Source organism: Mirounga leonina, unplaced genomic scaffold (assembly GCF_011800145.1).
Source record: "Mirounga leonina isolate KUSES-001 unplaced genomic scaffold, KU_Mleo_1.0 Mir_82, whole genome shotgun sequence".
NCBI classification, from domain to species: Eukaryota; Metazoa; Chordata; class Mammalia; order Carnivora; family Phocidae; genus Mirounga; species Mirounga leonina.
In genome coordinates, this window is record NW_023270825.1 from 25,873,576 (window position 1) to 25,892,184 (window position 18,609).

The 18,609-nt window shown below is 43.5% G+C and overlaps 2 protein-coding genes across 4 annotated transcripts in view; one reads left to right on the forward strand and one right to left on the reverse strand.

The window, feature by feature from the left end:
- Positions 1–7,277, reverse strand: part of TTLL5 (tubulin tyrosine ligase like 5) — a 259,783-nt gene extending 252,506 nt beyond the window's left edge. For both annotated transcript variants that reach the window (XM_034993230.1, XM_034993229.1), the window contains exons 1-2: positions 7,160–7,277; positions 5,705–5,873 (exon numbers count right to left, since the gene is read on the reverse strand). In XM_034993230.1, coding sequence (XP_034849121.1) covers positions 5,705–5,778 — 74 coding nt within the window. In that variant the 5' untranslated portion in view covers positions 5,779–5,873; positions 7,160–7,277. The remainder of the gene's footprint in view (positions 1–5,704; positions 5,874–7,159) is intronic.
- Positions 7,278–7,569: 292 nt separating this feature from the next.
- ERG28 (ergosterol biosynthesis 28 homolog) lies at positions 7,570–18,340 on the forward strand. 2 transcript variants are annotated; one of them, XM_034993238.1, is made up of 5 exons: positions 7,570–7,792; positions 10,342–10,504; positions 14,019–14,113; positions 17,338–17,456; positions 17,585–18,340. In XM_034993238.1, exons 2-5 carry the CDS (start codon positions 10,372–10,374, stop codon positions 17,829–17,831), a joined length of 594 nt encoding a protein of 197 aa, XP_034849129.1. In that variant the 5' UTR covers positions 7,570–7,792; positions 10,342–10,371; the 3' UTR covers positions 17,832–18,340. The 2 variants fall into 2 exon arrangements, with proteins under 2 accessions (XP_034849129.1, XP_034849130.1); XM_034993239.1 differs by having other exon boundaries at positions 7,587–7,792; positions 14,019–14,109.
- Positions 18,341–18,609: the final 269 nt, after the last annotated feature.

The window sequence follows — 18,609 nt, forward strand, 5'->3', positions numbered from 1 at the left end:
CCACCCCTCAGTTCTAGTTGGTGGATCAGGAATGAGCAATGTAGCCAGTGAGTGTCAGAAGATATGTTGTGAGACCCTCTGAGAAAGAGGTGCTTTCTTTCTCTTCTATAGCAGCGACAGGAGAGATGGCCTCTTCCCCTGGATGGTATAAGAGAATGAGGTATGTAAGTTCAACTGTCATTTTGTGACCTTGAAAGGAAAGCCTGGAACTACAGGTAAAGGAGGAAGTCAGTGGGAACCCCACTGGAAGAATGAGAAAAATGAGATCCTGAGAGGCAAATGTGGAGTTGCAGAATCAAGCCTTTCCTAAATAGGAGTTAATAAATTCCCTTTATGGGGGACAGTGGGAAAAAAATCTTTAAAATAAAATTTAAAATTCCCGGGCGCCTGGGTGGCTCAGTTGGTTAAGCGACTGCCTTCGGCTCAAGTCATGATCCTGGAGTCCTGGGATCGAGTCCCGCATCGGGCTCCCTGCTCAGCGGGGGGTCTGCTTCTCCCTCTGACCCCCTTCCCTCTCGTGCTCTCTGTCTCTCATTGTCTCTCTCTCAAATAAATAAATAAAATCTTTAAAAAAAAAATTTTAAATTCCCTTTATTATTTAGGACAAGTTATGTTTTAACCCCCAGCAAACATAAAGAATCCTAACTAATATATCACATTCACAATAATTTATACACCCTTTTACACCCCATCGTCCCTTTTTAAGCCAATTTGATAACCCATCCTAAGATTCTGAGCTAGGAACCCAAAATTAATACAAGTTAATACAAGTGCTCCAATTAAAACCACATATTTTAAAGCAAGCCTATACTAAATGGAACAATTTTTCTCCAGAAAAGGACCTCTGACTTTACTCTCTTACCCTACCCTCAGGAAATCTCTGTTTAATCAATCTTAGACAGATGTGTACTTACTCACAGATTAGGAAAATCTTCAACCTCCTTAGTGCCAAGGAGTCAGAAGGGAAAGAGACGACCTGAGACCCTACTATGTGCCAGGAATTAAAGTAAGAGCTTTCACGTGTTATCTCACTTAATCCTCTTGCCCACACTATGAACTAAAAAAAAAGGTGTCTCAGAGAGGATAAGTGATTCGCTCAAGATCATAGATCTGGTTAAGTAAGGGAACAGGTATCTGAACCCAAGTGCCTGCCTGCGCTCTTTCTACTCTTCCATCTCCCTAATCACATTTCAGTGATGTTTTGTATACAGAACACCTTAAACCCAACCCTTTGGGAACCTATACTAATCAATTCTTTATTTTTTTTTCTTTTTTTTTTTAAAGATTTTTATTTATTTATTCATGAGACACAGAGAGAGAGAGGCAGAGGGAGAAGCAGACTCCCTGCCGAGCAGGGAGCCCGATGCGGGACTCGATCCCAGGACCCTGGGATCATGACCTGAGCCGAAGGCAGACGCCCAACCATCTGAGCCACCCAGGCGCCCCTAATCAATTCTTTAAACAGAATAAGATCCAGTTAGCCAAAATTTGGGCTGCTCTCAAAAACTCACATGACCACATCCCTTAAAAAAAGGTCATACTACCAATCTCAGGGCCTGGTGAGACCCCCTCAACCCAAGTTTAAAAAGATCCCCGTTTTGAATGCACAGGCTTCCAGGCTACCAATCTGAGAAGTGAGGCAGCCTTGAGACTTGGGATGAGCTGCCGAAGTGTTTTAGTGAGGAAAAGCAAAGAACACCATACCTAGTTCATTTCCTGTTTTCTAGAACTGGAATGTGGATGCTTACTACTGTTCCTGCTTTTTGACGTGGGTAAGGGTGCCCATTTGTGAGAAAAGGTATTCATCAGGGGCACTTTCTAGCAAGAAGGATATTTTTTCATGGTTTGCTTGCTTTTTAATCTTAAACACCTGTAAAATGTGGGCAGGGGTCCAGAAAACTCCTAGGATCTTTTCCAACTATAATTTTCCCACTATATTTCTAGGTCAGAGGGTAGAGAAAAAATAGGCAGCCTAAACAGTGAAGTCTTGGACAGAAACTCTGGAAATTATCCCAAGTTCCTTGTCAATCTAGCACTAGCTACAAACTGGCACCACTGTGCCTTCCCACTTACAAACAATGGATTACTGCTTACAAGTTAAAACGCCTGATAAGGGTCAAGAACACAATAAACAGATATACGGCTGAGAAGAGCCAAGGCCCTAGCTATGCTATTTGTGGAAAGCCAAATCCCTGCCAGAGAAATCCTTCCACCTACAACCTATGAAAAGATAAAAGAGGTGGTAGACACATTATGAATTCAGTATGGTCAACTAAAACACACTTAAGGCAGATGCTACATTGTCATTAAAAGCATGCTCCCACCAGGGGGTGCTAAAGGCAAAAGATTCAAAATGGTGCGGAAACTGAAAATTGGGACTTTAAATTTTCATTCACACCAGAAACTGGTATATATTTTTAAAAATACGCTCTTATAGGCGTGAACGAACTCAAGACTTGGATGCTTGATTACGAAAGTAGAACAGTTTTAAGGTTCACTTTAATGAAAGCCTAACAACGTTTTGGTTCTTAAGAAGCAATTTCATGAGGCATATATATATTATTCACTCCTGGGACCTAGCCTACATAACTCAAAGCTTCGAGGCCTAATTCATACCAATGCCCCTGCTGGAAATGCTTTCCCCACTTCCGTCCATTTGATCCCACACTTAGGCCCAGGACATCTCACCACCCCCATGGAGCCTTCCCCCAGCTCCTCCAGCCCACAGTGATGATGCCTTCCGTCTCTGAACTCCTGTAGTGCTCACTGTATAATCATTTGTTGATTACCTTTTTTTCCCCATGTATATGTTCATGAACTGCTATAAAGCTGACATTTATGATAGGAATTGAAATTATTTTTTTAGGGCCTGAATAAACCTTGTATCAAATCTTTCCACATCTATATATAAATTTGTATTTGGGATCCACTAGCAAAATATAGAAAAAGAGCCCTTTTAAATTTAGTATTTGAAATAATGCAGTGCAAAACAAGGATTTCCTGGACAGTTTCTAGCCCTGAAGTCCAGGATTGCCGGGCATTAACACTTGAATACAGGCCTTGGGATCTGAGCAGATCTAGCAGATGCCCATGGATATACATCTTTGGATCACATCAACATCCTTAGATGATTTAAGGCCTTATAACTTCCAAAACTTTAAAAATGTAAGCATATTACTCCAAGTGTAAACAAGATAGACTTAAGATTACTAATGTATATACTAAGTGTCTGATAGACAAGACAGGAGCCGATGGAACATTAACAGTCAAAAGTCAACAGGAGTCTGAAAGGAAGGGCAAAAAAATCCATGAGTTTGGATTGGAGTAGGGAATTACACCTGTAAGTTCAGTAACTTCTACTAGAAATTTAGCCATTTCTCAATTATGAATATAGGCAACAACGCATTATCTGTGCTTTTGAGTCTGTCTGAAACTACAGATTTTTTTACACCATATTACAGTTGTTGCAGATATCTCAAAATATCATTTACATTTACCACTACTTCTAAGTTAATGGTAGCTATTAAACTTGCCACTAGATCATCTGTGGTCACAATCTTCATCTGGCGTGATGAGGCTGGACAACAATTTGGCAGCTCTCCTCCTAAGCAATCATTCAGCAGCCAAATGGTGAATGCCAAGTGGTGGTCCAGACACCTATGATGCTTCCCAATATTCCACACTTATAAGTGCTAATCAGAGACTACCCCCACAGGGTTGGGGCGCCTGGGTGGCACAGTCGGTTGAGCGTCCAACTCTTGGTTTCGACTCAAGTAGTGGTCTCAGGGTGGTAAGATTGAGTCCCGAGTCAGGCTCCGCACTCAGCATAGTCTCATCTGCTTGAGACTCTCTCTCCCTCTCCCTCCGCTCCCCCCTTTCTTTAAAATGGATAGATAAATCTTAAAAGCAAAAAAAAAAGACTACCCCACAGGGTGATGAGTTTATGCAAACAGCAAAAACACTCTTCATGCTGCTGCCTTTAGAAAATAAAATTTAACTTTCCCATGCTTTAGATGAATAATCTTGTGGTTTAATACACTAATTAAAAGCACATATTACTATATCACAAGTGTGGGTTTTTTTAAATCTTAATAACTGTGTTTCAATGTAATTGGTACTATTCGCAATGATACGTATTTTAAGCACCTAAAAATATTATTCTGATAAGGAATATATGGCATAAAAATAGTTAAGAACCCCTGCTCTAAGGTGATCTAAAGCATAAAGTCTCCATTTATTCATTCATTCAGTTGGTCACTCAGTTGGCAAGTATTTACCAAGTACCCACTGCAATATTAGGTTGAAAATCTGAAATTGTCAATATTTGACTATTTTTAACCTACTAAAACAGCAATTTCATAGAGTTCAACCTAATACTCATCAGACCCAACTCATAAGCCCACTAATACGTAGTCATGAAGTAAAAGAATGATCTTGAAATTAGACTGATGCTCGCAGAAGTTAAAAATTTTGTGAAATAGGTAAGACACAGCACACAGAAAGCAAAAAGTCACAAGAAGATAAAGTGACCAGAGGGAATTATCCATTTAATTATCCTGAATAAGACTGACCCAAATATAATGTCAAATCTTTTATTTTCTATGACCTAAGAGTGATGAGAAGCCCTTCCCAAAGCTTTATGAATGCTTCAGTAATTTTTTCTAGTTACATTAAATAATGTAATCTTCTACTTTATAATAAGAAATGCACTTTAAATTCAATATTAAAGCCAGTAAGAATAATGCCTTAACATTTGTATGGTACTTCATCATTTATAAAGTAATTTCATACTTACCATTCTTTTGATCCTAACCATGCCCCTACAGAACAGCCTGGGAGATACTATCCCCACTTTTCAGGTTACATTGCACACACATATCCAAGGGGACTCACAGAGAATCTTAAAAACTAATCTTAACTTTAAGTCAGACTCTCTCTTTGTTCTCTGTGTCAAGTAGTAGTGTTAAAGGAGGCAAAATAGTAAAGTGCCTCAAAATCCATGAAAACTAGGTCTGAATCTCAATCCATCACTTACTATCTCTGAGTCTCTAAAAAAGTTCTTTGATCTTTGTGAGGCTGAGCTTACTAAAGTGAGAATAACATTTTCAGATTAAATGAGCTACATCAAGTTAAAGCCCTTACCATCATCTATGCTAAATGATAAGCTGTACTTATTACCACTGTTCATTTTTATTGTTATGAGAATCCAGAAATCAAGAAACTTGACTCTTACTAAAACAACCCAGGAAAGCAATGTGGTTCAATGGCACAGCACAGGTTAAAGAATTCTAATGTACTGTCCCACAGTTACTCTGGTAAGTTACTTGACCTCTCTATATACTATCATTCTATCATTGTAAAGGCTTTTGAGAAAATAACATAACCTATCTCATAGAGTTTGGAGATCTCCTTGGCTTTAATATCTACAAATTTAAAAATCTCCTATGTTAGGAGCGCCAATCAAGAGTTCACAAAGCAGTATCTAGAGCCAATGTTCACTCATGAGCTCAGAAACAGAGCCTTCTCTCATTTCAGATAGCTGAAGGTGACCAATTCATAAAATCTTGGATTAGATCATGGATAGAAACTAAAACCAGAGTCAGACTGCACCAAAGGAAGGAGTGCGTAAAAGAAGGTATAAGTAAAAGAGAATTATTTTCTACACTAAAGGCAAAAAGTCAAAAGCAGGCTCGCTCTTACTTACTCTTGGCTTACCACCTCCTCATTCTCTGAGGATGATGCTGTTTCTTCCAGGTCCCGGGCCATCACGACTGGCATTTCCTTTAGGGTTTGTCATGCAGTCAGCAGACGGTGGCCTCAGAGACCTTTCCTTGCAGATTCACTGGATCAAACAATTTAGGTGGCACTGATTCCTGCAAGAAAGCCAAATGATTTGAAACACAATGGCATTTTCTATTTGTTGATTATTGCTATTGATTTTCCAAGTAACAAATATGAATGTTTACCTAAATGGTGTCCAACGTCTAGAAGCTTACCTTCTATCACAGTGCCTCACACCACAAAAATCAAGGTTTTTTTCAAACATACTGTCTGTCCTCCATGTACTTACAGAGCTGTTATTAAGTTTGAGCTTCTCATTTTTCTTTTATACACTAAACCTAACAAGAATTAGCTTCTGGGAAGTCTGAGGTAGGTGGCTGATTGACTAAAACATAGACTCCTCGCTATAAAGGCTTGACCTGGGTTAAAAATAAAAACTCAAGATTTACGACTCCTGAAAATATTTCTTTAGGCACTAGGACAAGCACACAGCTGAAATGCCTTCATATTTCACTAAAACAAATTCAACCACTAAGCTAAAAGATTACTATATTCTCCTGAATCAAGGTGATAAATAGCTGGAAAAAAAAAAGAAAGAAAAACACTGTCCTTCCACTCTCAGAAATTATTCTCCCTTACTAAAAATCACAAATTATGATTTGAATCTCAAATAGGCATTAAAATTGGGATATTTCTAACTTAAAATATTTTTGCATATGTAAAAAGTACAAGTCTGTTGTGTGTTTAAGGATGAAATCGAAATTACCGATAAAGAAAACGAACATGTTTACATGACAATAATCCTATTACTCAGAGATAACCATCTGATGTCTATCTTTGCAAATCTTATTTTGCTGTGCATTCAAAATATGTAAGATCGTACACAGGACAAAAAACCGCCGATCCCGATAATGATCCCTACAGAGCTTCAAAGGAATGGGCAATATCTAATAACTTCAAAGGCGTTCTTCCGAGGATTCCCAACGGGATTTCTCGATCTGTCCCAAAATGTTGGGAAGTCCTTTAAATTAAAACAAAACAAGCAAAACCTCCAAGCGAGGAAGAGATGCCAAACCTGTCCCAGGCTGCTAGACACGGAGATCGGAAGAAGATTAAGGACACTCGCCCAAGAAGCGTCCTCGCCCTAAAGGGATCAGCCCCTAGGCCCCACCCCCGGCTCACCCCAATCCCAGGTAGGTCCTCAGATGCTCCCCAAGTAAAGGACAGGGACCACTCCGCAGCAGCGATTCAGCCCAGCGCGCCCGGAAGCCAACAGCTACTCCCGGACTCCGAGAGGGAAGTGTAGCGGCCGGCGCCCGCCCAGACACAGGAGCTCACCCTCCCTCGCGTAGGGGAGCGCGCCGGCGCAGGCGTTTACCTGTCTCATCTTCCCATGGCTTCGGGCGGGCCGGCGGGGACCGCGCTCTGCGCCTACCTCCCTCCTCCTTCCCCAGCCGGGCTCACCGCCGCCGCCGACGGCTGCTTCCCCCGTTACTACAACAACCAACAAGCAACCGCCCGCTCGGAGCCACTGCGCAGGCGCCCGCCACCCCGCGCTGACAACGCTCGGCTTCGGGCGCGGAAGAATGTCGTCACCGCCGCGCAGCGCGGGCGCAGAGCTTTGCTCTCAGCAGAAGTCTAGACTTCTTTTTTCCGCTCTTTTTCCCTCCACTCCTAAAGGGTTGACTCCAGCCCCGGAGTTCTTCCGACACGCTCAACAAGAGGGTTCACTGCGTGTGCGGCGGTACCCGGGGTGAAGCTTGGGCAGCGGCACCCGGGGTGAAGCTTGGGCAGCGGCAACCACTGATTGGCAGTAAATGGGTTCACGCCCCATCTCCTGCTCGAGCAAAACCGGAGCAGCCAATCCGAGCGAGGACTGACGGAGAAGACCCAATCCTGGAGCCGGGCTGTGGGCGGGGGCGAGGACAAATGGCTCAGGTGGACTACTCGCTGCATCTGCTTTGGGGCTTTGCTGCTGCCGCTGCCGCTGTGCTGGGGGTCCGGTCGCCAGGTACGGAGAGTGTGGGGCAGAAGAGGGAGGGAGGCGTTTTTGTCGCATCTGAGAGGATAGGGACAGTCTGGAAAAATGGAGGTGAGAGGTAAGGAAGATCCCTGGAAGCAACCTTTTGGGGGAACAGGGGGCTTGAGAGACCTTGAGAACGGGGAGCTGGGACTATGAAAATGAAGAAGGCTTGGTAGGTTCGGGGAACCAATGAATGAATGAACGAACGACCAGCCACTAGGAGCCTAGCACAGGGCAAGGAACCTTTTCACTTTCTCATGTAATTCTCACAGTATCCCTTGAGAGAGGTATTTTTAAAGCTCCATTTTGCAGATTTCTCACCCAGGGTCGTACAGCTACAAAATGATTGTGGAAGGATAGGAACATCCCTCCTGACTAGTTTTAACACCTTTGCAGGGCCAGGCCAGGACAAAATTTGAGAATAGATGTTATATACTTCAGGAGGCCCTAAAGCTTTAGGGAAATGGGGTTGAGGGATTTGGTAGAGCAGTTAGGAAGAGTGCTCAAGCTCTGCCCTCATCAGCTATCTGTTGGATTTCTAAGAGCTTCCATGAAATGGGCATAAGTTCTCTCAAAGAGGGGAGCCATCCATATGGCTTTTCTGACTCTGGGAGGAGAAAGCCTGAGTCACTTATTGAGAAATGGGAAAAATAAGGAGGATGGGGGCGGGGGGGGGTCTTGGCCCATGCCCTGACCACTTCTGATCTCCAGTAAAGCCTTATTCTCTCTGGACTTCAGTGAAGTCCATTGTTGTGACCTACCATTCCCCGAGGGATTCCGCTTCCTCCTGTAGAGCTCTTTTTTGGTTGTTTTGTTTTGTTTTCTTTTTAGTGCTTCACACTGTCTTAGGCCATGGCTAACTTTAATATTTATTTCAGCTGGTTAGCATAAGACCAAACTGAAACTTCTGTCGGAGTGACAAAGGAAGCCTGATGGTTTATCACCACTTCAGGCCCAAGAAGTCAACCCGACAACAGATACTGTGGGGGAAAACAAAAGACAACCAAAAACAAAAACCCAAAAAACAAACTACAACACTACGTGAAGATGATAAGAAGTAGTTCTATTATTAAATCCTTTATCTACATAAGTTTTATTTAAATCAAATTGATTGAGGGGCCCCTGGGTGGCTCAGTTGGTTAAGTGTCTGCCTTAAGCTCAGGTCATGATCTCAGGGTCCTGGGATCAAGCCCCGCATCTGGCTGTGCTCAGTGGGGAGTCTGCTTCTCCCTCTCCCACCCTCTCTCTCTCTCTCTTTCTTTCTCCCTCAAATAAATAAGTAAAATCTTTAAGAAAATCAAGTTGATTGAAATCATTGCCCTTCAAGGGTTCACCTAAGCTTTTTTAAAAACAAAAAGTACATAATGTAATTGTATTTTGTATACAACTTCAAGACAGAAGTGGATATAGTGTGCTTGTCTTCCTTAAAAATAGAAACTTCATCAAAATATTCTCAGACAGTGGGACAGTATTGCAGAACATCGTTTGTATCTCAGCTCCATGTGTTAGCTGTGTAACCTCAAGCAAATCACTTAATTTCTCTGTGCCAACCCTCATCTGTCAAGTGGAAATAGTAATATTGCCTATCCACCTTGTTTAAAGGATTAAATGAGATAATTTATGTGAGGTGCTTGGCACAGTGCATGACATGTACGAGTGCCCGATACCTGTTAGCTATCGTAATTTCTTTTGCAACCCAACGCCAACATTGTTGGCTCCTTCTCCACATAATTTTCATGCTACTTCTCAAGTCACAGCAGTTTATTTACTTTTAACTTTTATATTGTTCTAGTTTATGGAGCGTGAATTTCTTGAGAACCAGAGTAGAGAATACCTGAGAGTATAAATATTGCTCTCACTCCATAGATTCCACTCAAATGTATAAGGCTTGAAAGTGTCATCAGTAGCCAGGCAAGTATCTGTTAGTAGATTTACAGTCACCTTGAGCCACTTGGATCACAAGGGAATGACATAAAAAAAAACTAGGCTGGAAGTAAAGATATTAAAGTACTGATTCCAGCCAAGAGAAAAGGGTTCTGATTTAGGCTACCATTGTGGACAAGTTGCTTAGAGAAAAATAAGTACTGTGCCAAAGTCTACTGTTGATTCACCACTACTAGTGTGACTAAATATGAAGACCAATTTCTCTAAGTCTTACACAGAAGTCCATTTTATTACCTGATTGTAATATTCATACACCTTCTCTTTGTTCCCTTTTTTTCTCCATTATTTTTGGCTGGCTTTTCCTTTTCTAGCCACTGCATTCTTTAGCCTTTTTCACTCTAGGTAAATGTTAGCACCCTTTGGTTTAGGGCAAATATCCAGGCAGTGTGCTAACCCTGTGAAGAAAGAATAGTACGTTAAGATAACTGAAGGTGGGCCAACTTCAGGGACTTGGAAAGGAATTCATGAAGGGATTGCCCAGATAAGCTTAGTATAGCCCTCGGGAGTGGGACACAAGTTAACCACCCAAGTCAGAGAGCTTACGGTTGAAGTAAGCTAACTGCTGTCTCCTGTTTTTGGCCTTTGTTCCCAAGGCAAAAACCGTCTCAGGTTGGAGGGAAGTCATGAGCCGTTTCCTGAACGTGTTACGAAGCTGGCTGGTTATGGTGTCCATCATCGCCATAGGGAACACACTGCAGAGCTTCCGAGACCACACCTTTCTCTATGAGAAGCTCTACACAGGCAAGCCGGATCTCGGTAAGAAATCAGAGAACTGTATCCTTCCTGGGAGTGGCTCCAAATCGCGGTTCCCAGACCAGGCCGTCCCTGAGAACAAGGCGGGAAGTTCGAAAACAAACACACAGGGCGCCTGCGTGGCTCAGTCGGTTGGGCGACTGCCTTCGGCTCAGGTCGTGATCCTGGAGTCCCGGGATCGAGTCCCGCATCGGGCTCCCTGCTCGGCAGGGAGTCTGCTTCTCCCTCTGACCCTCCTCCCTCTCATGTACTCTCTCTCTCATTCTCGCTCTCTCAAATAAATAAATAAATCTTTAAAAATAAATAAATAAATTAAATTAAATAAAAAAATAAAAACAAAAAGCAGGGCGCCTGGGTGGCTCAGTCGGTTGGGCGACTGCCTTCGGCTCGGGTCATGATCCTGGAGTCCCTGGATCGAGCCCCGCATCGGGCTCCCTGCTCGGCGGGGAGTCTGCTTCTCCCTCTGACCCTCCCCCCTCTCATGCTCTCTCTCTCTCTCATTCTCTCTGTCTCAAATAAATAAATAAAATCTTTAAAAAAAGAGTCAAGGACAAATGGAGAAGGAATTAGCAGTCAGCAAAGAGATTTAACCAAAAATTGTGATGCAACCATATTCAGACAATGGAAAGATGGGAAATGTGTGTGTGTGGTTGGGATGGGTTGTATAACTGGAACTAATTCTTCATTGTCCATAACACAAAGTCAAGAAATAATGCCAAAATTGCCAACTCAGTAAACATAGCTGTAAAATCCAACTAGTAACTACAATGATAAATGCTAGAAGAAATTTTTTCTTAAAAGGCTAACTCTGGGGGCGCCTGGGTGGCTCAGTCGGTTAAGCAACTGCCTTCGGCTCAGGTCATGATCCTGGAGTCTCGGGATCGAGTCCCGCATCGGGCTCCCTGCTCAGCGGGGAGTCTGCTTCTCCCTCTGATCCTCCCCCATCTCGTGTTCTCTCTCTCTCTCTCTCTCTCTCTCTCTCTCGCAAATAAATAAATAAATAAATAAATAAATAAATAAATCTTAAAAAAAAAAACAAACACACAGCACAGGGGCCCATTTTCTTCTCCAGACTTATTTCCTGAAACTTCCACCCCTCAGTGGGGCCCAAGTCTGTTTTTTCATAACATCCCAGGAGATTCTGATGCTGGCTAAGCTGCCCTTTGGTAGCCACTGGAATAACAGACTTTGTGGATAGCACTTGGCCCTTTTTCCTCCTAAGCTTGTCTGAATACCTTTCCATCCATTTTATACTGTCCTTTGCATATTACAGGCAATACAAAAAGTATTACAAGGGCAAGGGAGAAGAGAGACTTATTTGGTGACTCTGGAGTGCCCCACTGGAAAGCTACAAAAAAGCTTTTCATGTGATTTCAGCCCTCTTCAGAAGCTAGGTTGTGCCACATATGGTTTATTCTGTGTGGCAGATGGGGAGTTACTGACCTAAGGTCTTCCCAAACCATGAAGAGCCCCTGGGAAGATACCCAGAATTCCTCCGAGCTGGCCCTCCCTCCCAAAGGCCTCCTCTGGTGGCCTTTCCCAGTTTCTTGAGCCCCCTTGCTGAGAATATTTTCACATTTCAGCTTGAGCTTCCTTGCACTGATGTGTGGGATAATGGTGTTTGAGCTGCAGCACCATTTCACACAGCTGACAATTCTGTGTCGCATTTATAGCTAACCCAGATTCGGGCTCTGACCTAGCTCATTTTTCTGCAACATCTCCATACAAAACGAATCTAAGTAGGCTAAGGCGCACTTTGAACAAAGCTCAATAGGAGTAAAGTACCTGGAAAAGTGGGTAGGACAGTTCTACTTTTTCCTCCTCAAATGCTGCCCTCTGATGTCCAGGAATCCTGTGTAGATTCACAGGATTTTAGAGATTATCTGGTCTAGTCTTTTAAGTTTAAAGTTGACAGAGAAGCCCAGGGGTTATGCGGTTCACTCAAGGGCATAGAGCTGAGCCAAAGAACTGTGTTGGGAGGTGGGGGGGTTGTCTTCTCCAGCCCAGAAATATAGAGACTGCCTCCCCCCTCATAATCTGGAGGCTCTCATGGTACTCTGCTGATGATAGCAGTGTTCTGGAGCATCCCATAGAATTTCACCTGATGCCTAACCTGCCTAGGGTTGGTGAAATATTCCACTTTTGTATCTCACTAACTAGAGCTATTTCCTCAGCCTTTTCATCAGAAGAGCTATCAAACTGGTTTATAATGTAGCCTTCTGGGGCCAACCACTAGATATTTGGTAGGCATGTGGAATTTTTTCTCACCTTAGTACCATCTAAAAGTCTTCAGTTGTGGAATTGGTATTACTGTGTGGTTTCCCAAGGATGGAAAATCTTTAAAGCTAAGTAAACATTAATAGACCTTTCAGGGCGCCTGGGTGGCTTAGTTGGTTAAGCATCTGCCTTCAGCTCAGGTCATGATCCCAGGGTCCTGGGATCAAGTCCCACATCAGGCTCAGAGCTTCTCCCTCTGCCCCTCCCCCCAACTTGTGTGCGCGCTCTCTCTCTCTTTCAAAAGTAAATAAAATCTTAAAAAAAAAAAAAAATAGACCTTTCAGTTATCAGTCTTGTCCCTTGAAATTTCTCTTGCTCAATAGACCAGCAAAGGAAGTAGCTTTGCTTTCACTGTTTCGGCATCCCTTGCCACAGGATGTGTTAGATAAATGACTGTACATTACAATCACCGAGGAAGAAAGTATTTTTAGAAAATACTTACTCCCAGGGCCTACCTCCAAAGAGTATGATTTAATTGGTCTGGTACCCAGGTCTTGGTAATTTCATAAAACTTCTTTAGTTGACTCTAATGAACGCCCAGGGTCAAGAACCACTGCTACGGTAGATTGTGATCAATACTTTCAGGACAAGATATTTAATACAGCAATACCAGAACAAAGCTCACCAAGAGTGAGGTGGCCTCAGCAAACACCAAGGAAGCAGTGTTTTGTTCCAGTACCAAGTGCACAGGAAACCTGCCCAGAATGGGCTTTGTTCGAATAATATAGATCTGGATTCAGGAGAGGACTTAAGTTTCTTCAAGACCAGATTGAGCATCTAGCTATGTTCCAGGATTTCTGAGTTCTCTCCTGCATCAGCCTTGAAAGTTTACTGACCTCCTAGGCATCTCATATTGACACCCCACTGTCTGCAACATTCCCCCAGACCTGTCCTGATCCAGACATGCTGGACCTCACCTGCACCAGAGTGGCTTTCAGGACAGAGGTAGAAACTGCTACAGTCAGGAGGAGTGATTGCCTAAGTGGGCTCTTTGTTGGGTTTCTACTCTTGAAATGCCCCCGCCCAACTGTAAACATTTGAAGAGGAGCTGGGCAGTTCTCACTGTGGAATTCCTCCCATTCCTACTAGTTGCCATATGCAGCTGCAAAGCCTCCCTTCTGCCCAGCCAAAGGGAGTTCAGGCTCAGCAGCCTACCTCCCGTGAACCACCAGTGATGTAAGAGTTTGGAAGGAACCCTAAGTCTCCCCTCTCGACACTCTTGCTTTTTTCTGCTCTACAGTGAATGGCCTCCAAGCTCGGACTTTTGGGATCTGGACGCTGCTGTCGTCAGTGATTCGCTGCCTCTGTGCCATCGACATCCACAACAAGACGTATGTAAGGGAAGGAAGAGCTTTAGCGTCCTTTCGTTGGAAATCAGGTGCTCGGCATAGCCAGCGTGGTCCTCCCCTTGGAGACCTGTTAATTTTCATACATTAGCCTAGAAGGTGGATAATAAAAGGTTCTGTTCTTTCCAGGCCTAAAAAAAAACGTAATAGGCCTCACAGGTCTTTACAGTTTGAAAATTCTTTGGAAGGAACAGCAGCTGGTAGTGTCATGATCTAGGAGCCTGCATCATACCCTCTACTTCTTTACTAAAGAATCAGCCTTTCTGCTACTAAAGAAGTAGAGGAGTGTGCTCTTTTTAGAGCAGCCACCCACATGTACCTTATTCTCACATTCCTCCTTAAGAAGTAGGAATGAACAGAAATCACAATCCATGAAAAAAGGAACCCACAGGTAAACTGCTGCATGCTTATGCAGAGTCAGTAGGTGAGAGTGAAAGAGAACCTAGGATTCCTATATTCTGCCTCTCTAGGGTACTCAGACTAGGGTGGAACATTGGCAGACAACCATAGCCTCTTGTCCAGATCATGCTGTAACCGGTGCTGACCACTGGAGGGGGCTCGAACTTTCTTTCCAGCCATCCTCACCACAGTCAGAGGGCAACGTTTGCTCAGGTCACTGGCTAAGGCCACCAAAATGTCAACTTCACACTTAAATATTTTTTTGTTGTATCGAAGTTCTTAGCATTTGGGAAAAGAGGAGGTAATGATATTTACTGAGCACCTCTGATTATGCCAGGAGCTTTCACCTGCATGACCTTGATTAATCCTAGCAGCCCTGGAAGGTAATGACTTTCATTCCCGAGTTTGCAGATCTACATGTTTGAGACCCAATTAATTTGAACTAAGGAAGACTGACTCAAGTGGGATTTGAAGCAGGGCTATTAACCCTGTGATCTCTCCAACTTTTTAAATTTTTTTTGAACTTGAAACTATGGTTTGACTCGTTCTACATTGACACGTATTTTGGGAAGCAGTATGGTTTAGTGGAAACAGCCTGGGGCCCAAGAATGAAAACAAGAAAATGGTTTCTTGTTTCAGTTCTATTAGGAACTATTTTTGTAGCTGCAAGTTCATTATACGGTTGACCCTTGAACAACATGGGGGTTGGGGGCGCCGGCTCCCCACAGTTGAAAATCTGTGTATAACTTTTGACTCCCCCAAAATTTAGCTACTAATGACCTACTACTGCCCAGAAGGCTTACTGATAAGAAAGTCAATTAAGACATATTTTGTACATTGTATGTGTTAGGTACTGTATTCTTACAATAAAGTAAGCTAGAGAAAAGAAAATGTTATTAAGAAAATCATAAGGAAGAGAAATGCATTTACAGTAGTGTACTGCAATTTATCTTTAAAAATCCACATATAAGTGGACCCATGCTGTTTAAACCCATGTTGTTCAAGGATCAGCTGTTTACCTTCTCTGCCTCTTGGTCTCTTTAGGTATAAAATGAGACTAGTATGGCTGACTGGGAGGGAGTAAGAATTAAATAATCCTTTTAAAGACCATTACCATGACAAATTGCTGATAGGTATAAGAGATATAGCTTTCATTTGCTGTGCTTTTGGAATGAGACTTATCTCATTATCACCCATTCATTTCCCCTTCTCCCAACACAGGAAGCCACAAATGTGGACTTCTGTTTCTAGCCTTTTTTAACCTGGGACTTTGGTCAGTGCTCTTCTGATATACACTCTGATTCTATTTCCTTTCTAACCAGAAATTCAAAGTCAACACCCATACATACATATTTACTAAATGTATAAAAACATGCACAGGAATGATAAAAATCAAATTTAACATATCAGTTCCTTCTGGGGAGCAGGGAGCAGGGGAATGGGATCTGGGTGGGATAAGGCTACATAGAATGCTTTAACTGATATCTGTAATATCTTATTTCTTAGAAAAAAAGTATCTGGGGGCGACTGTATGGCTCAGTTGTTAAGCGTCTACCTTTGGCTCAGGTTATGATCCCAGGGTGCTGGGATCAAGCCCCACATCGGGCTCCCTGCTCAGCAGGAAGCCTGCTTCTCCCTTTCCCACTCCCCCCGCTTGTGTTCCCTCTCTCACTGTCTCTCTCTTTGTCAAGTAAATTTAAAAAAAAAATTATTAAAAATAATTAATTAGTTAGTTAAAAAAAAAAAAGTATCTGAAGCAAAAATGTCAAAACATCCAGATTGGATGGAGCAGGGCATTGGCTGCATACAGCTTAATTATAGTATTCTATCATCAACAATTTTTTGTACGTTTGAAATATTTCAGAATTTTTAAAATTTCATAGTTAAGGGGCGCCTGGGTGGCTCAGTCGTTAAGCGTCTGCCTTCGGCTCAGGTCATGATCTCCAGGTCCTGGGATCGAGCCCCGCATCAGGCTTCCTGCTCAGTGGGGAGTCTGCTTCTCCCTCTCCCTCTGCCTCTCCCCACTGCTCCTACTCTCTCTCTCTTTCTGTATCTCTCTGTCTCAAATAAATAAATTTAAAAAAAAAATTCTATTAAAAAAAAAATTTCATAGTTAAAAAAAATAAATCTCCAATCCAAGTGGTCAGTCATCCTATAACCTATCTCCTCTCCACCTCTTCATCAAAACTGAGGAACACGTTCTCTTCCCATGAGGTTATCACTGTGTCCTCCACCTGATCATGTTCCTAGGCTAAGACACAAAATAACAGCCCATGTGGCAAGAGCATCTAAAAGCCCCAGAGAGGTCCTCGCTGCTCACGCTGCGTTCAGGCCCTTCATTTTGTGGCATCCATCCTATGAGCGTTGACCAGCCCCTGGCCCAACACCTGTCAGGTGGGCTTGGACTACAGAGCCAAGCCGATTTGATTACGTAGAATCTGTAAGCACCATTGATCCCCAACTGTCTATACTGCTAGGTGTGCCATAAACCAGACTCTGCTTCACTGTGGCTGGCTTCACCACCTTGCTACGACTTGGAGACCCACCATGGATGCTGAGACCATTCTCCCCTCAGTCTAGCAGTTGAAACCTTTGGTTTTGCCCTAGTAGAGGGTAAATTGGTGTCATCAAGCAGACAGGTCTTTCTCGGGCCCAAGTCTCTCTTCCTTTAGCCGTAGTCATTTACTGGGTTTGGATTCGTGTGTGTGTGTGTGTGTGTGTGTGTGTGTGTGTGTGTGTAGAATCTCACTGCTGCTTGTCCCCTGCACTGAACGGGCAGGCCTCCAGTTCCCACTTCTGTCTGCTCCCTTGTAGGCTGTACCACATCACACTCTGGACCTTCCTCCTCGCCCTGGGGCACTTCCTTTCCGAGTTGTTTGTCTTTGGGACCGCAGCTCCCACGATTGGCGTCCTGGCTCCCCTGATGGTGGCAAGTAAGCATCTGACCCCGCCCCAGGCTCCCATGGGAACTGCACCCTAGGGCTGGGGGCAGGAGAGCAGACATACGAGAGTCAGAAAGTGCTGTGCCCATGTCAGCCACCTCTCTTTTCTCTTATTTAAGGTTTCTCAATCCTGGGTATGCTAGCTGGGCTCCGGTACCTAGAAGCAGAACCAGTATCCAGACAGAAGAAGAGAAACTGAAGCTGGCATTACCACCTCCGAGGCTTCGTCTTCCACCTTTGCCGTCCCCTTCCTTCATCCTCCCTCCTCTTTTATTTCTTCTTTTCTGTACCATCCTGAGCCCCCTTACCACTGCTAGCCTTTTAGGTTTGGGGTTTTTCTTACATTTAAAAATTTTTAAGATATAACCTTCATACAGAAAAGTATATAAAATGTGTACGTACAATTGAAAGAATCATTTTAAATGACTGAATATTCTGTACCTTCACCCAGATCAAGAAATTTCCAGCACCTCAGAAACCCATTGTGTGCCCTTCCCCCACCTACAGCCTCTTCCAGGATCCCTTTTCCAGCCTTCTGCTTTTTCCCTTTTATTTTTTATCCCTTCCCCTGACTTGTGTGGTGGGAACACGTGAACTATGAAACTTACAGCTGCTGTGTCACCCAGAGCAGCTGCCCCCAAGGGCTGCTTCAGGAGGCTGCCCTCCCAGGTTGGGCTCCTCTCTGCTGCTGGACCCAAGACTCTGAACCATCCGATGAACAGGCAGTCCTTCTAAGAAGGGCTCCCCTGTGAGTAAGCATGGCTCATATACTTGTGTCTACAAGTGGATCAGGGTTGGAAGAGTCTGGGCTGTTTTTAGACCTTCTGGTCAGCTGTATTTGTGTAACGAATTTTGTAATAAATAGAAAAACCCTCTGCTTGGATCAGTCCTTGTACTTTGACCTCCCCTAAGCCAAGAGCACTCCTGCCCCCTCCGAGCCATTGCATAGGAGAATCACAGCTTTTTGCTGATCAAATACACCGTAATGAGTAGAATAGCTCAAGGACCCCAGGCACACCTAGCTGCCTCCAGCCCCTCTGACTACTTGTTCATTTCTCCTGAAGTCCAGTCTGTCTCGCCTTCCCCACCTTCAAGATTCTGAGTTCACAACTGAACAGTCAGGACCCTTTCTTGTTTTCTTCCT